General features: G+C 39.0%; 1 protein-coding gene and 1 pseudogene across 3 annotated transcripts in view; both read left to right on the forward strand.

Annotated features, from left to right (window-relative positions):
• Window positions 1-22,536, forward strand: part of MIGA1 (mitoguardin 1) — a 104,645-nt gene that overhangs the window by 70,440 nt on the left and 11,669 nt on the right. For all 3 annotated transcript variants that reach the window (XM_086717361.1, XM_086717363.1, XM_086717362.1), the window contains 4 exons: window positions 17,990-18,108; window positions 18,362-18,434; window positions 19,123-19,209; window positions 21,258-21,356. In XM_086717361.1, the coding sequence (XP_086573487.1) occupies window positions 17,990-18,108; window positions 18,362-18,434; window positions 19,123-19,209; window positions 21,258-21,356 (378 nt within the window). The remainder of the gene's footprint in view (window positions 1-17,989; window positions 18,109-18,361; window positions 18,435-19,122; window positions 19,210-21,257; window positions 21,357-22,536) is intronic.
• Window positions 5,540-13,639, forward strand: LOC112872186 (small ribosomal subunit protein uS17 pseudogene; annotated as a pseudogene).

Below are 22,536 nucleotides of genomic sequence, written 5' to 3' on the forward strand. Positions count from 1 at the left end.
CTCGAACTCACGGACCGCGAGATCGTGACCTGGCTGAAGTCGGACGCTTAACCGACTGCGCCACCCAGGCGCCCCTCCATTTATTTTTAATGACATGGGAATATATGTTAAATGAAAAGTGTGGTATATAAGGCTTTATATAGAGAGTATGATTGTAATTTAGTAATAAGAGAACAGAAAACATGTATGTAGTATATTGTATATGTGTTTAGGCAGACAAAGAAGAGGTTAGATATAAATACACCAACGTGTAAACAATGGTGATCAATGAATTATAAATTTATGGGCAGTTTGTTTTCTACTGAGATTTAAATTTTGTATCAAAAGAGAATGCTTGCAGGGGCGTCTGCGTGGCCCAGGTGGTTAAGCGACCAACACGTGGTTTCAGCTCAGGTCACGATCTCATGGTTCATGGGATCCAGCCCCACATCAGGCTCTAGGCTGGCAGCATGGAGCGTGCCTGAGATTCTCTCTCCTCTCTCTGCACCTGCCCCCTTCTCTCTCTCTTTCTCAAAATAAATAAACATTAAAACAATTTCTTAAAAAAAAGAATACTTGCAGAGTGCACATCTTTTTATACTTTTTTTCTGCTTAAAGTAACTTTAAAAATCACATATGCCCAATTTTATCTTAGAATAATTTTATTTTTATGGTAGATTTTGGGTATTAATGCTGTCTTTTTTCGTATAAATAGTATCACACATCTGTAATTCATGCTGTAGTGTGGAAAGCTGTAGATATTCTAATACTCTGTACCCTAAGCCTTGATTCTGCCTTTTTTAAAAAATGTTTTTAATGTTTATTTGTTCTTGAGAGAGAGAGAGAGAGAGAGAGAGAGACAGAGCACAAGTGGGGGAGGGGCAGAGAGAGAGGGGGGGACACAGAATCTGGAGCAGGCTGTTAGCACAGAGCCCAATGTGGGCCTGGACTCACGAACCACAAGATCATGACCTGAACTGAAGCGGGACGCTTAACGACTGAGCCATCCAGGTGCCCCTGAGTCTGCCTTTTTTAAAGCTGTGGTGATCGTGATCTTTATTCTTCTCAATATTTTTCTTTTATATATATTTTAGCTATTGCTTACAGTAGTATCTCCTGAATTATTTACATTTTAACTTATATTTTTATATTTATAAAATAAATATATTTATGTTTGCAATAAAAAGAATTTTGTAAAATTCTTTTCCAGCTTTATTGAAATATAATTGACATATAATGTATAAATTTAAGGTGTATAATGTGATGATTTGATACACATATATTGTGAAATAATTACCACAGTAAGATTAGTTAATATGTCCATCACCTCACAGGATTATGTGTGTGTGTGTGGGGGGGTGAGAATATTTAAGATTTACTCTCTTAGCAACTTTCCAGTATATAATATAGTATTGTTAACGGTAGTTGCCATGCTCTGCATTAGGTCCTCGACTTTTTCATCTTCTCACTGGAAGTTTTTACCCTTTGACCAACATCTCCCCATTTCCTTCACCCCTCAGCCCCTGGCAGCCACCAATGTACTCTCTGTTTCTACGTGTTTAGCTTTTTCAGATTCCACATGTAAATGATAGAATGCAGTATTTGTCTTTCTCTGATTTATTTCACTTAGCATAATGCCGTTAAGGTCCATCCATATTGTTGCAAATGGCAGGATTTCCTTCTCTACCATGGGTGAATAATATACTTTTGTGGCTCAAACCCATGAACCGTGAGATCATGAGCTGAAATTAAAAGTCGGACACCCAACTGGCTGAGCCACCCAGATGCCCTGGATCTTACATTTAACCATTCTGTCACTCTGTCTTTTGATTGGAGGGTTAAATCCATTTGCTTTCTTAGTAATTATTGATAGGTATGTACTTACTGTCATTTTGTTACTTGTTTTATGGTTGTTTTGTAGTTCTCTGTTCCTTTCTCTTTTCTCTCAAGGATTGCTGGTTTTATTTAGTGATATACTTGGATTCCATTCTCTTTATTTTTTGCATATGTATTACTGGTTTCTGATTTGTCGTTACCATTAGTTTTGTAATAACATGCATATAGCAGTCTATATTAAGTTGATGGTCATTAAAGTTTAACCCATTCTTTACTTCTCTCTCCCTCGCCCCCTGCAACATTTTAGGTAGATGGTGTCATGGTTTATATTCTTTTATTTTGTGAGTCCCTTGACTGATTTTTATAGATATATTTATTTGTGTTGCTTTTGTGCTCCCTACTTTTCTTACTCCTGCATATGGTCTTTCCACTTAAAGAGCCCCCTTTAATATTTCTTGTAGGGCCGTTTTAGTAGTCATGAATTCCTTTTAACTTTTGTTTTTCTAGGAAACTCTTTATTTCTCCTTCTATTCTGAATGATAGCCTTGCTGGGTCGAGTATTCTTGGTTGCAGAGCTTTTTTTTTTTTTTTTTTCTTTCTTTCAGCGCTTTGAATATATCATGGTTCTCCCTCTAGCCTGCAAAGTTTCTGGCACAAAAAATCAGCTGATAGCCATTTGGGGTTTCCCTTTTATGTAACTATTTTATTTTCTCTTGCTGCTTTAAAAATTCTCTCTGTATCTCTACTTTTTGTCATTTTAATTACTATGTGTCTTGATGTGGGCCTCCTTAGGTTGATCTTGGGTTGGGGGCTCTCTGTGCCTCTGGATCTGACTGTATGCTTCCTTCCCCAGATTCAGGAATTTTCAGCTATTATTTCTTCAAATATATTTTCTGCCCTTTCCCCCCACCCCTTCTCCTTCTGGGATCCTTACAATGTGAATGTTATTACGCTTGATGGTGTTGGCTGAGTTCCTTTAGTCTGTTTTCATTTATTATTGTTATTTTTCCTCTCTTCTGTTCAGCTTGATGGCTTTCCATCATTCTGTCTTCCAGGTCACTGATTTGTTCTTCTGCTTCCTGTAATCCTGTATTTATTCCATCTAATGTTTTTTGGGGGAAGGGGAGAGAGAGAGACCATGTGCATGTGAGCGGAAGAGGGAGAGAGAATCTCAAACAGGCTCCTCACCCAGTGGGGAGCCCAGTGTGAGGCTTGATCTCATGACTGTGAGATCATGACCTGAGCTGAAATCAAGAATTGGACACCCAACTGACTGAGCCACTCAGGCGCCCCCATCTAGTATATTTTTAATTTCGATTATGGAATTCTTCATCTCTGATTGATTCTTTTTTATGTTTTCTATTTGTTTTTTGAGGGTCTCAGTGAGGTCTTCCACTCTCTCTCAAGTCCAGTGAGTGTCTTTATGGCCATTACTTTAAATTCTTTATCAGGCATATTACTTATCTCTATTTTATTTAGCTCACTTACTGTGATTTTGTCCTGTTCTTTCATTTGGTACATATTCCTCTGTGTCTTCATTTTGTCTAATTCTCTGTGTCTAGTTTTATGTATAAGTCAGCTCTATCTCCTGAGTAGTGGGCCTATTTTGTATGGAACCACAAAAGACCCTGAATAGCCAAAGTAATATTGAAGAAGAAAACCAAAGAGGGAGGCATCACAATCCCAGACTCAGCCTCTACTATAAAACAGACACGTATTGGCACAAAAACAGACACGTAGACCAATGGCATAGAATAGAGAATCCAGAATTGGACCCACAAATGTATGGCCAACTAATCTTTGACAAAGCAGGAAAGAGCATCCAACGGAAAAAAGACAGTCTCTTTAGCAAATGATGCTAGGAGAACTGGATAGCAACATGCTATGAATGAAACTAGGCCACCTTCTTATACCATACACAAAAATAAACTCAGAATGGATGAAAGACCTAAATGTGAGATAGGAAACTATCAAAACCCTAGAGGAGAAAGCAGGCAACAACCTCTTTGACCTCAGCCGCAGCAATTTCTTACTTGACACATCTCCAAAGGCAAGGGAATTAAAAGCAAAAATGAACTATTAGTACCTCATCAAGATAAAAAGCTTCTGCACTGCAAAGGAAACAGTCAACAAAACTAAAAGGCAACGGATGGAATGGGAAAATGACATTTGCAAATGACATATCAGATAAAGGGCTAGTATCCAAAATCTATAAAGAATTTACCAAACTCCACCCCTGAAAAACAAATAATCCAGTGAAGAAATGGGCAGAAGACATGAATAGACACTTTTCCAAAGAAGACATCCAGATGGCCAACAGACACATGAAACGATGCTCAACGTCACTCCTCATCAGGGAAATACAAATCAAAAGCACACTGATATACCACCTCACACTGGTCAGAGTGGCTAAAATGAACAAATCAGGAGACTATAGATGCTGACGAGGATGTGGAGAAATGGGAACCCTCTTGCACTGTTGGTGGGAATGCAGACTGGTGCAACCACTCTGGAAAACAGTATGGAGGTGCTTCAAAAAATTAAAAATAGAACTACCCTATGACCCAGCAATAGTACTACTAGGAATTTACCCAAGGGATACAGGAGTGCTGATTATAGGGGCACATGTACCCCAAATTTTATAGCAGCGCTTTCAACAATAGCCAAATTACGGAAAGAGCCTAAATGTCCATCAAATGATGAATGGATAAAGAAGACGTGGTTTATATATACAATGGAATACTACTTGGCAATGAGAAAGAATGAAATCATGCCATTTGCAGCAACGTGGGTGGAACTGGAAGATACTATGCTGAGTGAAATAAGTCAGTCAGAGAAGGACAGATACCATATTTTTCACTCCTATGTGGATCTTGAGAAACTTAACAGAAGACCATGGGGGAAGTGACAGGGAAAAAAAATAGTTACAAACAGAGAGGGGAGGAGGCACACCACAAGAGACTCTTAAATACAGAGAACAAACTGAGGGTGGATGGTGGGGGCAGGGGGAGAGGGGAAATGGGTGATGGGCATTGAGGAGGGCACTTGTTGGGATGAGCACTGGGTGTTGTATATAAGCCAATTTGACAATAAATTATATTAAAAAAAAAAGAAACTGAAAAACAACAACAACAACAAAGTAGTGGGCTTATGAAGAAGAGGTTCTGTAGTGCCCTGTAATGCAGTGTTCCCTGTTGACCAGAACCTGGTGCTTCAGGAGTGTCTCCTATGTGTATTGCTAGTGCTCTGCTGTTGTGGGTAAGCCTCTCTTGCCTTCAGTCCAGTTGTCTGATGTGGCTGTCTTTGCCTGTTATGGGCAGGGTTTGGTCCCTAAGTTGTTAGTGGGCCAGTCTGGGGCCTTGGGCTTGAGTTGGGTCAGACCAGGCGTTTGCCAGAGATACAGTAGCACTGAACTGCAGGGCACTTTCCCTGTGTTGTCCCCTGAGAAGCTTTCACTATTGGGTAGGTCCTGTAGTCAGACCTGATGTCTGTCCCCATCCCATGCTGGAGCCACATTCAGACTGTTACATGTGCTTTTTTCCCCCCTTCTCCTGGAGCTAGAGTCACTTTGGAGTGGTGCTGGCCCCTGTCAGGGCTGCTTGCAGACTGCCAGGCTCATGGCATCACTTTGGATGGACTCCATTCAAGTGCATATTGAAGGGGATAGGACCCAGGAGAACACAGGGTCAGAGTGGTGTGTTAGCAAGGTTTGTGCAGGTCTGCTATGAGAAGAGACTTGGAGGAAGACCTTGTTGGAGAGGACGTGTCTGCAGGAGAATGCCAGGGCAGGGTACACTGTTAGCAAGTTGTTGTGGAATACTGGTGCTTCGTTGGTTACTGCAGGTGTCCATGTGTCTAGGCTGGGTGGTGGGAAAGGGGAATTGTGCCTGCCAGTTCCTTTGTTTCTTGAGAATTCTCCCAAAGACCGCTGCCCCTCCAGCACATGCTCTGAGATTAGTAAACAAATCTCCCTCCCCGATACTCCAGGCATTTTTCAAAGTGCTGCTTCTATGCATATCTCAGTGGGCTGTTTATTGTGCTGTCTCTTTAAGGGTGAGGACTCAGTTTGCTGTTTCCTTCTGGCTCATATAGACCCAAGTTGCAGGTGTTAAGCTCTGCCAATAGTAAGAACTTGTGAACTGTGGACCAAAGCCACTGGTTGTGTTACTCTGAAGGTTTAGGTGGCTTGGGTGTTGGGTGTGAGGATCTTTTTCTCTCCCTTGTCCATGTTGGTGGTATCCCTACATCTCATGAACAGTCCTGTGAGTCCATTTAGCTCCTGACTGCTTCTCTACCCCTCCTACCCATTTTGATGTGGCCTTGTCTCTACATTTACCTGCAGAGAGTTTGTTTTGGCAGTCTTCAGTCATTTTTTGGGTTATTTACACTGATGTGGGTATCATCTAGTTGTATCCCTGGGATGAAGTAAACATAGGATCTTCTTACCCTGCCATGTTCCTCTTAATTTTTCTTTCTGATTGATTGCTGTGAGTGTACAGAAATGCAACTAATTTTCATATCTTGCCTTTGTATCCTGCAAACTTTATCAAATTTGTTTATTAGTTCTGGGGTGCCTGGGTGGCTCAGTCGGTTGAGCGTCCAACTTTGGCTCAGGTCATGATCTCACAGCTCATGAGTTCGAGCCCCGCGTCAGGCTCTGTGCTGACAGCTCGGAGCCTGGAGCCTGCTTCGGATTCTGTGCCTCCCTCTCTCTCTGCCCCAACCCACTCGCATTCTGTCTCAGTCTCTCTCAAAAATAAATAAATATTAAAAAATTTGTTTCAATTAAAAAATTGTTTATTAGTTCTAACAGTTTTTTGGTAATCTTTTAAGATTTTCTATTTTATTTAAGTTTGTTTTTAAAAGTTTATTTTTTTTAATTTTTTTTGTAACATTTCATTTTTGAAAGGCAGAGAGACAGAGCGCAAATGGGAGAGGGGCAGAGAGAGAAGGAGACACAGAAACAGAAGCAGGCTCCAGGCTCCCAGCTGTCAGCACAGAGCCCGACGTGGGGCTCGAACTCACGGACCACGAGATCATGACCTGAGCCGAAGTCGGCCGCCCAACCGACTGAGCCACCCGGGTGCCCCTTAGACATTTATTTTTGAGAGAGAGAGAGAGAGAGATTGAGAGCAAGCAAGGGAGGGGCAGAGAGAGAGGGGGACTCCATGCTGACAGCAGAGAGCCCAATGCAGGGCTCAAACTCACAAACCATGAGATCATGACCTGAGCTGAAGTTGGATGCTTAACTGACTGGGGCACCCAGGTGCCCCTAAGATTTTCTATATATAAGATTATATCATGTGCATACAGAGACAGTTTTACTTTTTTCTTTCCAATTTGGATGCCTTTGCTTTCTTTTTCTTGCCTGATTGCTCTGGCTCAAACTTCAGTGCTATGTTAAATAGGAGTGGTGAGACTGGGCACCCTTGTCTTGGTCTTAGAGGAAAAGCTTTCAGTCTTTTACTGTTTTTTTTTTTTTTTTAAGACATTTTCTTTTTTCTTTTTAAGGTTATTTATTTTGAGAGAGAGAGAGAGACAGAGCAGAGCACATGAGGAGGGGAGGGCCACAGAAAGAGGGAGAGAGTGAGAAAGAGAATCCCAAGCAGGCTTCAGACTGCCAGCGCAGAGCCCAACATGGGGCTCAAACCCACAAACTGTGAGATCATGACCTGAGCCGATGTCAAGAACTGGATGCTTAACTGACTGAGCCACCCAGGTGCCCCCAGTCTTTTACTATTGAGTATGATATTTACTATGGCTTGTCATATATGACTTTTATTGTGTTGAGGTATGTTTTTCCTGTACCAAATTTGTTGAGATTTTTTATCATAAAAGGATGTTCTTTTTTGTCAACTACTTTTTATCTTTCTGTTCTGTAGATGCTTATGTCCTAGATGATTTATAAGAATTGTTAGTCACTTTGCATTTTTCTGTTGTGAGGAATGATGTACCTAATTGCTCCAAAGTTTCTTCATAATATGCAACTTTAAAAAATATTATTTTGCCAAGTGTTCATTATACTTACTTAGTTGTTTAATTTACAGAGGTTTGATAAAAAGAATCCTTATGGAGGGGCTCCTGGGTGACTCAGTCACTTAAGTGTCTAACTTTGCCTCAGGTCATGATCTCACGGTTCATGGGTTTGAGCCCTGTGTCGGGCTCTGTGCTGACAGCTCACAGCCTAGAGCCTGCTTCAGATTCTGTGTCTCCTTCTCTCTCTGCCCCTCCCTGCTCATGCCCTGTCACTCACTCACTCTCTCTCTCTCTCTCTCTCTCTGAAAAATAAATAAATATTTTTAAAAAAAACCTTATGGAAAACAAAATACATGAATACCACAAGAAGGGCTCAACATTTGAGAAACATCCTAGGAATGTTTCTAGGGCATACATGTATGATCTTGGAATGTAAATGTTCCAAGATAAGTTCTTTTCTAAGAAATGCTTGTTAAATTATTTTTAATTGCTTGTACTATATGCCAGATACTTAAATTAGGGAAAATCATTTTTTTAAAAATTTTTTTTTTTCAACGTTTATTTATTTTTGGGACAGAGAGAGACAGAGCATGAACAGGGGAGGGGCAGAGAGAGAGAGAGGGAGACACAGAATCGGAAACAGGCTCCAGGCTCTGAGCCATCAGCCCAGAGCCCGACGCGGGGCTCGAACTCACGGACCGCGAGATCGTGACCTGGCTGAAGTCGGACGCTTAACCGACTGCGCCACCCAGGCGCCCCTAGGGAAAACCGTTTTAATGAAGAAAGTTATTAAGAAAATCTGAACTCCTTGGGAAGTAGACAGTTTGTGAAGAATTGAAAGATTTATTCAGAATTACCAGGAAGATTTCTTGCCTATTTAGATTAAAGAAATCCTGGCATAGACTTTTCTCTAAGCTAGGTCAGTCATTTGTGAAAGTGATTAACAAGATTTTCCTATATAAGCTTTGCCAAACATTGGTTTGGAACTACAGCCTGTTTTCTCTGAAAAGTCTTTTTTTAATAATAGATTTACTGAGAATAACTCACATGCTATAAAATTTTTTAAAGTGTACAGTTCAGTGGATTTTAGTATATTCACAGTTGTGCTACCAGTAACACTCTCTACTTCCAGAACATTTTTATCACCCCAAAAAGAAACCTCCACCTATTAGTAATCACTTCCTGTTCTCTCCTAACCCCCCACCCTTGGCAAGTACTAATCTACCTCTGCTCTGTGGATTTGCCTATTCTGGACATTTCATATAAATAAAATCATGCAATATGTGACCTTTTGTTTTTGATGTTCTTTCACTTGGCATAATGGTTTCAAGTTCTGAAAAGTTTTTTTAATGTTAGTATACCACTGCATTGAGTGCTCCTAGCTCTCCCATCTGTTAAAGAGATTGTCATTAATAGGTAGAAACTAATACTGCAAAGAGTAATTTTTAGCTGTGGATTCAGTTTTTCTTAGAATTAACACTCTGCAGCATGTGTTTGTATTTAATTTATAAATTATAGGGTGCTCTTTAAGGGGAAAATTTTATTTCTTATAATCCAGATACTTCTACTCATATGCTAAATGGAACCTTGGAAAGTTTTTTAATACCCACCTCTCTGACTTGATAGCAGTCCAAAATAATGCACTAATTATAATATACAAAATGATAAGGATAAATATTTAGAATAATCATAATCTGAAAAGGGAAAGCTGTATCTGCCATTTAAAATTTCTGTTTTTTTAAAATAAAGTTTACTTATTTTGAGAGAGAGCTAGAGAGAGGAAAGAGCGGGGAAGGGGCAAAGAGCGGGAGAGAGAGAGAAAGAGAAAATCCCAAGCACGGAGCCCAACACGGGGCTCGAACCCACAAACCATGAGATAATGACCTGAGTTGAAACCAAGAGCCAAACTCTTAACTGACTGAGACACCTAGGCGCCCCTAAAATTTCTATTTCTTGAATTATTTTCCTTTCTCTGGGGTCAATTTTGTCTGTCGTGGGCTTTCATTCTTGTGCTGATGATTTTCTTCTCAAATTTGAAAGCTTAATTGGTGACTGCATTGATGTTCTTAGATTGTGTAGGTTTACAGTGTTTTATGTTTGTCTCTCCTATGAACAGGAAGACTAACGAGACTTCTTTGAGGTGTGTTGATTGGCAAGCTTTTCTTTACCCAGACAGATCAGATCACTTTTAAAGGGAAATGTTATCTGGTTGAAATTTGTTTTTCTATAAGCTGTCCTCCTATTCAGTGATGAAGGGGAGAACAGGAATTACAATGATATGTGGGATTACTATAACTTGTTTGTACACAGACTTTCATTTAACCTGCCATTTTTAATCCCTTTTTAAATCCTGTCCCATACCTGCCTTGCTTCAAGCCTGGTGCTCTTTTGAGCCTCTGCTTAGCAAATGTCTCTCCCTTGATTATGTCTTCTCTTAAATGTATTCTGGACTATGGGTTCCTCGTCATTTTTCATCTGTCCACACACTTCCATTTGCTTTTCAGTTTTTGGAAATCTGTGTCTTTCCTTTTTGTTAGTATTGTTCCCACCATTATGTATATTAGTTATATGTTGCTGTGTAATAAATTACCTAAAACTTACTGTCTTAAAACAACAATAAGATTCAGGTGTGGAGTTGGGGCTGGGGCCAAAGCTGTGAAGACCCCCAGGCCTCAGGGGCAAGTCCTGGATAGCGGGACTCCACCCCAATTTGAGGTTTAATTCTGGGTGTCCTTGATTTTTGGGGGATTAATTTGGGCAGAGGGCATATGTCTTTGCCTTAGTCTAGTAATTAGAGCCTTCTAAATCCTGGGGGCTCCATTCTTGGGCTCTAATGGAGGCTCAAGTGTTTGGGAAATTATTTTCTTTTTTTCTTTCTTTCTTTCTTTCTTTCTTTCTTTCTTTCTTTCTATTTATTTATTTTTTTATATTAAAAATTTTTTAATGTTTATTTAATTTTGAGAGAGAGAGAGAGAGAATGCAAGCAGGGGAGGGACAGAGAGAGAGGGAGACACAGAATCTGAAGCAGGTTCCAGGCTCTGAGCTGTCAGCACAGAGCCAGATACAGGGCTCGAACTTATGAACCACGAGATAATGATCTGAGCTGAAGTCAGACGTTTAACTGACTGAGCCACCCAGGTGCCCCCTTTTTTATATTAAAATTTTTTTTAATATTAAAAAATTTTTAATATTTAGAGAGAGAGAGAAACAGAGTGTAAACAGGGGAAGGGCAGAGAGAGAGGGAGACATAGCATCTGAAGCAGGCTCCAGGCTCCAAGCTGTCAGTACAGAGCCAGACATAGGATTCAAAGTCATGAACTGTGAGATCACAAACTGAGCTGAAGTTGGACGCTTAACCAACTGAGCCACCCAGGCACTCTGGGAGTTATTTTCTTTCTTTTTTGTTTTTAAATTTTTTTTTTAATGTTTATTTTTGAGAGAGACAGAGACAGAGACAGAGACAGACTGTGAGCAGGGGAGGGACACAGAGAGAGGGAGACACAGAATCTATAGTAGGCTCCAGACTCTGAGCTGTCAGCACAGAGCCCAATGCAGGGCTCGACCTCACAAACCCCGTGAGATCATGACCTGAGTTGAAGTCGGACGCTTAACCCACTGAGCCACCCAGGTGCCCCTCTGGGAATTATTTTCTTAAAATTCAAGTTTTATGGGATGGTTTGTTAGAAGTCTTAGGCCTTAGGGTTAGTCCTGTGAGGATTGAGTCCTAAGGGCTAGTCCAAGGAACCCTTTGTTTTGGTATTTAATTCTGACCCTGCATATATTAGATAAGGAGTATCTTCTGGGCTTACCAGCCTACCAAAAGCAGCTGACCACCTCTCAAAATAAGAGAGTCCTGCTTGGAAAAATCAGCAAGGAGAAGAATACTACAAGAACATTGGTCTGGGCTTCAAGATGGCCAGGGAGGCCACTGAAGGCATCTACATTAACAAGAAATGCCCTTTATTGGTCAAAGGGAGAGATCCTATTTGGTATAGTGACCAAGATGAAAATGCAGGGGACTGTTGTCACCTGCCAAGACTACCTTCACTATGTCCAAAAGTACAACTGCATTGAGAAATGCCCTAAGACTATGTCTGTGCCCCTGTCCTCCTGCTTTGGAGACATTGAGATCAGTGACACAGTCACAGTGGGCAAGTGTTAGCCCTTGAGCAAGACCATGTGCTTTGATGTGCTTGAGGTCAGCAAAGCCACAGACACCAGGAAGCAGTTCCAGAAGTTGTGAGACTAGACACCTGTCCACTCCCCCAAATGAAGTATTTTCCCATTCAAAAACAACAATAAACATTTACTATTTCATCAATTTGGAGGGCCAAAAATTTGGAAGTGGCTTATCTAGGTGGTCTGGCTTGAGGTCTTTTGTGAAGTTGTGATCAGGTATATTGGCTGGGGCTATAGTCATCTGAAGGTTTGACTGGAGCTAGAGAATCTGCTTCCAGTATAGCTCACTTTCTGCATGTTGGTGCTACCTGTTGTTAGAAGTCCAAAGTTGCTTACTTAAGGCTTCTCTACAGAACTGCTTAAGTGTCATCACATTTGGGACCTGACTTCCTCCAGAAGAAGTGACCCAAGAGAGAATGAGATGAAAGCAGTGATTGTTATGATCTAGCCTCAGAATTCACATTCACCATTTCTATAGTATGCTGTTAATTACACAGGTTGGCCCTATTCAGTGTGAAATGAGGTATGAGTACCAGAAAGAGAGAGTCATTGAGGGCTATTTTGGAGGGTGGTTATTGTGGGTGTATTTCCCTTTTAATTTCTTTTGTGAGATAAGGAGAAACAGCCTGCTTTCTTTAACTCTAAGTCCTATTTGTAATTTTAGGTCGTTGGTTTGAAAGGAAAATGTAAGCATATTAAAAAAAAATAGTCCATATTAAAATGGAACTTAGCCTATTTCATGACCCAGCTTATATAGTTTTAGGACTTTGGACATTTCTTTCATGGGTGTTCAGAGCCTTAAAAAGTATTAAGGCTTTTAAAAATATTACTTCACATTCAGCAAAGTCATTGCTTGCTAAGGAAGACCCATCCAACACATGGAGAACAAAAGAGAAGTAATTTAGGATGTTGGAAATCTGCAGCTAATGAAGCACTGGTTGCTTCATTTGTGGGTTTTGTCTGTTTTGTCTGTTTTTATTGTTGCTGCTGTTACTGACTTATGTGATTTCTTATATGGTAATTTTTATAGTACTTGTGAACTATGGGAGATAACTAATGAGGCAGGATGCTGCTTTGGTATAAGTGAATATAATATTACTTTTCTTTTAAAAAATATTAAAATGAGTTTTTGAAATGTGCCCTTTGGGGGAAGAATAATTTAGAAATAAAGGACATTTCAAATTTTGGCTAGCAGAAAAAAAAAAAAAAAAACCCAAAACCCAAAACTCTTTTTCATGATAAATTGTACATTTCCACATGATAAATTGTACATTTCCATATGCTGGAATTAAACTGTGTTACTGACCTCTGCTTCAGAAATAACATTTCATCTATAGTAAAATGTTAATCTTTTTCTGAAACTTAAAAAAAAAATTGGGGGAATTTTGTCAAAAAATTCTCCCTATAAGATATATTGTAAAATGAGGATTTAGCCATCGTTTTAATAGTTTGCTTTTTGCTCTATGAAATTTAATATTGATACTGTAAATTAATGTCTCTGAGTTGTCATCATGTCTTAAGAAGGACTGATGATACCATTAGTATCAAATCTTCACTATGATCTATTTTCACAACTGCAAGCTTATCTCAAGAGACTTCTTTAAACAATCACTTTAGCAAACCAACAAATAAGCAAGGTAGACCAATAAATCAAGACTCGACTCTGGAATCTGTCATTGTTGGATTTATTCATTTCTTATTAGTATAAATTATTTTATGTAAAAAGTTTAATTGGAATCCTATTTTCCTCCTTAGGATGTTTCTCTGTTGGTAGGTGAACATAGATCCTTATTTTGATAGTGGTACAAAACTTTATTTAATATCTAAAGAATTTCTAAGTTATTTTAAAACCTGTTAGGTTTTTTTTTTTAACCTGAAGAACATGTTGCCTTTAGCATAATATGTTTTCCTTAAAATATGAGAGGAAATATTAAAGTAGAGAATATATATCAGATATTATCACTTCTGTTTATGTTTTTGTTTTGTTTTGTTTTTTGCCTCTGGTCTAATAGACATATTTATACTATATTAAATATTGCTGATGCTTATACTTCTTTCCCCTTGGCTTTTTGGATAAGGCTGATAAGAGTATAGTTTGATATTTAAGAGTATAAGCAAGCTTTGTAATTAATGCCTGGGTTTAAATTCTACCATTTGGTTGTGGGACTTGGGCAAGTTCCTGCTAACGTAAGTCTATCTGTTTCTTTATCTGTAAGATGTGGATAATAATAGTACCTAGCTTATGAGTTGTAAAGATTAAATGAGATTATCAACGCATTTAGCATAGCCCCGGGTGCATATGAAGTGCCAAAACTACAGTGTTGAGAAATACTTCTAGAGAAATAGACTGAAAACCTCTTAAAATCTCCTCCACAAAAGCAATGAAAACACTGGCAAGAATTGTCAAAATCAAAATTTTAATAACTGAAAATTAATGAAAGACTTACAGAAATTCAAGGGGCATTTTTTCAAGAAAAATGACTCCATAGGAACAGTGAACTTGAGGATTTTTAATTTGATCTATTCGCATCCCCCTCTCCTCCATAGTCTTGAAAACTAGCAATCTCACAACTGTGGAAATTGCAGAAACCAGGGGCCTGGCAACCACTAAAAAAACTTAATGGCTTTGGAGCTTCACAGAATTCTTACTGTTTGACCTGTGTGGCAGCTCTCTGCAAAGTTCCATTCTCAGGACTTTCTTTGATCTGACTTAGAGCTTGCTCTGTAGGAAAGTCCTATCCTATGGCCTTTGTCGAAAACATTCAGTGGCAATTGTTTAACATTAATATACCTGAGGTGGTGTGATACCAGTCAGGGCTAATAAGAGGCTGATCAAAAACTCAAAAGGAAAAATTGGGCAATGAGATTTTAACAGGGGGCTTTGAAAAGTTCCAACATATTCCTGGGAATCTAAAAGGCCACAGGCATGCACAGGACTATGCATATGTCCAGGAAAGACCTAGCAGTCCCTGACCCCTCACCTCTGGCTGACCTTCATGTTCTGTATAAGCAGGGAGTAAAATTTCAGGCAGAAAAAAGAGAAAAAAATGATTAATTGGAATTTATCAAAAGTAAAAACTCTTGTGCTTTAAAGGATACCAACAAGAAAGTGAAAAGAACAGCAAATTGGGAGAAATATTTATAAATCATGTATCTTATAAAGACACATATCCAGAATATATAATGAATGGTTACAACTCAACCATAAACGGACAAAGGATTGAATAGACATTTCTCTAAAGAAGATATACAGAAGCCAGTGAGGGGATGAAAGATGCTTGACACTGTTGGTCATTAGAGAAACTAAAAACCACTTCACACCCACTAGAGTGGCTGTAATGTAAAAAATGGACAATAATAATTATTGGGGAGGGTGTGCAAAAGTCTAAATCATTGTGCATCGCTAGTGGGAGTGGAACATGATGTGGTCTCTTTGCAAAACAGTTTGGCAGTTCAAAAAAGTTAAATACAGAGTTATCATCTGACCCCTCCTCTCAGGTATATACTTAAGAGAATTGAAAACATTAAAAACTTTTACACATATGTTCAAATCAGCCTTATTCATGATAGCCAAAAGTGGAAACAACTTAAATGTCTATCTTTTGAGGAATGGATTAAAAACAAAAGCAGTATACCTATACAATTCTGCCACAAAAAAGAATGACATACTGATACTGGCTACATCTTAGATGGACCATGAAAACATTATGCTAAGTGAAAGAAATAAAACTCAAAAGGCCACATATTCTTTGACTTCACTTACATGAAATTTCCAAAGTAGGAAACTCCAGAGACAGCGAGTAGATTAGTTTCTAGGGGCTCGAGAGAAAGGGAAATGGGGAATGACTGATAATGGATACAAAGGTTCCTGTTGGGGTGGTAAAAATATTCTGGAACTAGAAAGTGGTGCTAATCGCATAACCCAGTGAATATACTAAAAAAACTACTGAATTGTACACTGAAAAGGATGAGTTTTTATAGTACGTGAACTATATCTCCATAAAGCTGTTATTAAAAAACAAAGCGGAAAAAAAAAGAGAGGGGGAGGGGCAGGGGCACCTGAGTGGCTCAGTCCGTTGATTGTCTGACTCTTGGTTTTGGCTCAGGTCATGATCTCACTTGTCTATGAGTTTGAGCCCCACATCGGGCTCTGCATTGACAGTTCGTAATCTGCTTGGGATTCAGTCTCTCCCTCTCTCTGCTCCTCCCTGGCTCTCTCTCACTCTCTCTCTCTCTCAGGGTAAATAAATAAACATTAAAAAACTACAAAACAACAGGGGCTCCTGGGTGGCTCAGTCAGTTAAGCGTCCAACTTTGGCCTAGGTCATGAGTTCGAGCCCCAAATCGGGCTTCGTGCTGACAGCTCAGAGCCTGGAGCCTGCTTCAGATTCTGTGTGTCCCCCTCTCTCTGCCCTTCCTCTGCTTACACTCTGTCTCTGTCTTTCAAAAATAAATAAACGTTGAAAAAAAATTTTTTTTTAACTCAAAACAACAAAATGGGCACCTGGCTGGCTCAGTTGATAAAGCATATGACTCTTAGCGGGTGCCTGGATGGCTCAGTTGGTTGAGCCTCTGACTTTGGCTCAGGTCATGATCTCACAGTTTGTGAGTTCAAGCTTCAAGTTGGGCTCTGTACTGACAGCTCAGAGCCTAGAGCCTGCTTTGGATTCTGTGTCTCCCTCTCTCTGTTCCTCCCCTGCTCACACTCTGTTTCTCTCTTTCTCAAAAATAAACATTTAAAAATTTTTTTAAAAAGCATGTGACTCTTGATCTCGGAGTTGTTAGTTTGAGCCCCACAATGGGGGGTGCCTGGGTGGCTCAGTTGGTTAAGCGTCCGACTTTGGCTCAGGTCATGATCTTGCGGTCCGTCGTGGGTTCGAGCCCCGCGTCGGGCTCTGTGCTGACAGCTCAGAGCCTGCAACCTGTTTCGGATTCTGTGTCTCCCTCTTTCTCTGACCCTTCCCTGTTCATGCCCTCTCTCTCTCTGTCTCAAAAATAAATAAATGTTAAAAAAAAATTTTTTTTTGAGCCCCACAATGGGTATAGAGATTACTTAAAAATTAAGAAAAAAACATTTTTTTTAAAAGCAAACATCACCACCAAAACCCCTATAGCATGCCATTTAAATGGATCACTTAGTATTGAAAAATGAAAATCACTCCGAAGGCTTCTTGCTTAGCAGGCTATTCTATAGTGTTTGCAGTTGTTATTTTTTAATGAATTGTTAGAAACCTGGAATTTCATTTGTAGAGCTGTTATGCGAGCCAGAGTTGCATGACTATTTTTCAGTTGTACAAATGTTAGTCAGAGCTAGATATAAGAAAACATTCCTTAGAATTTGCCAAATTGAGATTTCAGTATTTTTGTAGAAAGTTTTACTTCAGTCACAATTGTGAGTTATAATACTTTTGAGCATTCTTTGGATGATAAAATCCTCCCCTCTTTTTTAATGCTTCATCTTCAGCTATTGGTATTGGTGAACTGTAAGATACTGCTTTTCTTTGTATCCTGTGGATTTAAGTTCTTCAATTCAAAGCTTGTTATAAAATTGTACTCGTTTTTACACCTGAATTTTGAAATTCAGTTGTAAAATCTGTAAAATTCAGTTATAAATAAACATTTTAAATTTTGTTAATGTTTATTTATTTTTGAGAGAGAGAGAGAGAGAGAGAGAGAGAGAGAGAGAGAGAGACAGAGTGTGAGTGGGGGAGGGGCAGAGAGAGAGGGAGACACAGAATCTGAAGCAGGCTCCAGGCTCTGAGCTGTCAGCACAGAGCTTGACGCAGGGCTCGAACCCACCAACTGTGAGATCATGACCTGAGCCAAAGTCGGATGCTTAACCAACTGAGCCACCCAGGTGTCCCCAGTTGTAAAACTTAGCTGTAAAATCTTATTGAATGATTTTTATGGTTTAATCAAGTTGAGTACATTTTGATGTTAGCAAGATCCTATTTCCTATCTTTTATAAAGTTTTTTTCCTTGTCTCAGGGTAATCGGTTGTAACCTGCTGTTTTCTTAGCTTGCAGAACACCGAGAAGCACGGCACACCTACAGTCTGGAGTCTCTTTGCCACTGCCCTTTTTATGAAGAAGCCATGCATTTAGTTGAAGAAGGGAAAATTTACTCGAGAGTGCTTAGGTGCCATTTCAATTTTGCTTTTGTTTATGAAAACATTAAGTTGCCGTTGCTATGTTTGTGTAATATTTATGAAAGATGTTTATAAGAATGGGAGGAAATGTTTTTTAGGCTCAAAAAAAATTTTTGCATGGCTTGTCAGTATTGAAGACATATGTTTTATATTAAAGTCTGGAGGTTAAGCCTTGAGTCCAAATTTGTAGTGGGCTTGATCTTGAATGCAGCTTAACAGTTGTCTTTCCTGTTTATTACATAGAACTGAAATGTTGGAGTGCCTAGGAGACAGTGATTTTCTTGCCAAACTTCACTGTATTCGACAGGCTTTTCAGGTATTTTTTTTTTTTTTAAACATTAAGTGACTTCACCTAGCCAGTCATCCTCACCCTCATGCTATAGAGTCCAGCTGTATATAAACAGAACAGCTCTTTGCTCTTCGTTATCCTTATTTTTAATGGCAAATATAAAATCTCCTAAATTTGTTTTTCCTGGCTGCTATTTCCTTTCATTTGTCTTCATTTATCTTTGTCCTCTGCCATGGTTCCCCAGGTCCACCACACTTTGTCAAACAGGGTATTTTGATACTGGAGATGTGTACAAATGGCTACGTAAAATAGAAATCCTTTCTTATTATCAATTAGTGTGTTTTCTAGATTGTTTTTTATTTGAATCAGTTGTAAAATCATTGATTTCCTAAAATGAAATAAAATCATTTAAGAAAAAAAAGTATCTTTATTTTTCTATGTTTTGGGGGCTATATAACATTTATTTTGGATTTTGTAATATCGAACAGAATTTAAATTCATATTTATTTCCCTTTAATCTTTTTTGATTATAGGCTTCAAGAGCTTTTTATTTTAGTAAATTACAATGTTCTCTGTGGTCTACCTGCAGAGATAGTGCCACATCCAATGCATTGACTATATCAGGGTTGTTTATACATAGATGTGCTATAGCATCAAATGTCCATTCAGATTAATTATTGGTTCTTTTTTTCTTTGGGGTTGAATGTTTTTTCAGGTAATACTTTCGGAAACAGCCAACAGGATATTCCTTGCTGAGAGTGGAAGGAAAATTTTGTCAGCATTAATTGTGAAAGCACGAAAGGTAAACTTGTTTTGTTGGCAAGTTTTTATTGTTCTTGTTTCATTTGAACTGAAGATTACAGTACATTGAATTTTTAATCGAAAAAGTTTTTGCAGATTGTTGCAAAGGTTCACATACTAAAAATAAAGTAATAAAAATAAATTACCAAAGAGCATGATTTCTTCTTGGGTTGATTTAGTTTCTGTGTATGAAGTCTACACTATTTTGATCAAGTTGTTGCTCATAAATTATTCCCGGTTTGCTGAAAGTCTATGAATGTCATGTTGAGAGTCATCATTAGATATACTACAACTACCACTATTATTATTTCTAATACTTCGTCTCTTCCCTCAAATCCTGGTTGGTAAAGTTCTAGGAAATAGAATAGGTCTCAGAAATCTGGGAATACAAATTGAGTTGCCTCTTACTCCTACTCATGGGACTAAATGAGGCAGAGCAATCGCAAGAACTTCATGAAGACTGTAAGGAACCACTTCCCTTTATGCAAGCTGTGTCCACATGTTGAGAAAAAATCAAATAAAACAGGCCTTTCTTGAGCCACTTGGAACACTTGGTTTTCTGACCCAATTCTTTTTTTTTCTTAATACTTTATTGTCAAGTTAGCTAACATGCAACATATACAGTGTGCTCTTGGCATCGGGAGTACATTCCCATGTTTCATCACTTACATACAACACCCAGTGCTCATCCCAACAAGTATCCTCCTCAATGCCCATCACCCGTTTTCTCTGCCCCTCCTGCCTCCCCGCCTCCCCGCCTCCCCACCCCTTTCCACTCTCAGTTTGTTTTCTGTATTTAAAAGTCTCTTATGGTAACTTTTTCTTTCTTTTCCTTCCCCCATGGTCTTCTGTTGAGTTTCTCAGCTTCCACATATGAGTGAAAACATATGATATCTGTCTTTCTCTGACTGACATATTTCACTTAGCATAATACCCTCCAGTTCCATCCACGTAGTTGCAAATGGCAAGATTTCATTCTTTTCTATTGCCAAGTAGTATTCCATTGTATCTATATACCACATCTTCTTTATCCATTCATCAGTTGATGGACATTTGGGTTCTTTCCATAATATGGCTGTTGTTGATAGTGCTGCTATAAACATTGGGGTACATGTACCCCTATGAATCAGCACTCCTGTATCCTTTGGATAAATTACTAGTAGTGCTATTGCTGGGTCATAGGTTAATTCTATTTTTAATTTTTTGAGGAACCTCCACACTGTTTTCCAGAGCGGCTGCACCAGTTTGCATTCCCACCAACAATACAAGAGTAACCCACTTCTTTTGAACCTCAATTACTTCATTTGTATAATAGAATTATATTTATGGTACACCATTCAGAGGGTTCTTATGATGATTAATTAAAAGATAAGTGGAGGGTCACCTGGGTGGCTCAGTCAGTTGAGTGTCCACCTTCAGCTCAGGTCATGATCTCACAATTCATGAGTTTGAGCTCCACATTGGGCTCTGTGCTGACAGCTCAGAGCCTGGAGCCTGCTTCGAATTCTGTGTCTCCGTCTCTCGCTGCCCCTCCCCTGCTCATGCTCTCTCTCTCTCAAAAATAAAAAAAAAATTAAAAATAAATAAATAAAAAGATAAGTGCAAAATAAATATAAGGTGATATTAACTACTTGCAATTCCCAATGTAAATCTTATGTTGCTTCCTTGGCGTTCCCATGACAGATTAAACCCAGTGATTTCAACTAGACTTTCCCCAAGAGGAGTAGAACCGGATCAAAAGCATCACATAGTATCTGCTATAACCAAGTTTTCATTTCAAGAACTGACCTAAGTTGGCATACATATTTGATGAGTAAGCAGTTTGCTTATGACATGTTACTAATGTTCTTAGTCTTGGCTCCTGCCAAATGTTGGAACAAAAATATATTAAACCAAGTGAATATGTCATACCTTGAAAATATATTTTAATTCAGTTACTTAATAGAATAAAGATCTAACAAACATACTTGAAGAGCAACTCATTTACTTTGTAGGCTTGAGCCTTGTTATAAAATTAAGTTTAGGATTAAAATGTGTTTTCTTCTGCAGAATCCAAAGAAGTTTGAAGATGTTTTTGATGAAATGATCTATTTTTTAGAGCAGACTGATCACTGGGATAGTACTGAAATGGAACTTGCTGCTAGAGGAGTAAGTTTCAATTTTTTTTATAATATTCATTCCCCTTAGTTATATTCATATGATATTTACATTATCTGAGGCCACTGTTTCCTTGTCCTTGTTAAATGACAGTAAAACCAATTATGTGATAGCGGTTATGACAGTCATAAACAATAGCAACCACAGTCTTTATACTTTGGGGCAATAGTTGAAAATGATTGTTTTTTTAAGCTCATCATTCGTTTGTTCCTTCCTTCTTCCTTCCTTCTTTCCTTCCTTTTTCTTTCCTTCCTTCCTTCCTTCCTTTCTTCCTTCCTTCCTTCATAAATGAGAAGGCCCTAACAGAATGGTTATGGTGGCCTGTGCAAGGATGATTTTGAATGGGACAACAGACTGCTTAGAGAGGCCAGGGGATTGGCTACTCAGGATCAAACAAATAATTAAATATATTGAGAATAATGGGAGCCAGGTTTCTTACTGTCACAAAAGGAAAGTATAAAAAGCTCGGGTTGGAGTTGGAGCTGTCCATGTGGATTTTAGTTTACCAGATAGATAGCCAGCCAGACAGACAGACGGACGGGGATATAAATACAAAGGTTTGCATATATATAAGCATACATATAGTTTCTAGTTCTGTTTACTGAGAGGATTTGGGAGCAGCAACACCTCAAAAGAAATTACTCCTAGCACATGGAGCTTGACTTCTAAGTACTCTTCACTGAAAGGAAGGAGAACTCCTTAGAAAAATGTCTGATATCAGCACTGGGATAGGTCAAGTACATGATGAGCCTGGAACATTTTGTTGTAACAGAAGTTTAAAGAATGAGTTCGCAAGGGGCTGAAAGTCTTTCTAGGCAGAGAAACCCGTCAGTACACGGACAGAGAGACATAATCTTTCTTTTTGTGGTGTTCCCTCACTCGGTGAAGGAATTGGTATCCATGCAGTTGTGCGGGCCAGAACCTGGGACTCCTCCCTCACACCTCCCTGGTCCTTGTGTGCTCTGTCATATTTATGTGTAAGTTTGGTCAGTTTTAACCCCTAAATATTTTTGCTTTCTTCAACTTCTCTCTAATCCTGCCAGCGCCATTGTAGCCTGAGCAACTACTCTTTTCCCTGGACTACTTAAGAGTCTTTGCATTCCTGGATCTGCTTACTACCCTTCCCACCCCCCATCACCTTTTCTCCTCTCCTCTCCATGTTGCTGCCGGT

The sequence above is a fragment of the Puma concolor genome, chromosome C1, assembly GCF_028749965.1.
Source record: "Puma concolor isolate L17-30 chromosome C1, mPumCon1.1.hap2, whole genome shotgun sequence".
Classification (NCBI taxonomy): domain Eukaryota; kingdom Metazoa; phylum Chordata; class Mammalia; order Carnivora; family Felidae; genus Puma; species Puma concolor.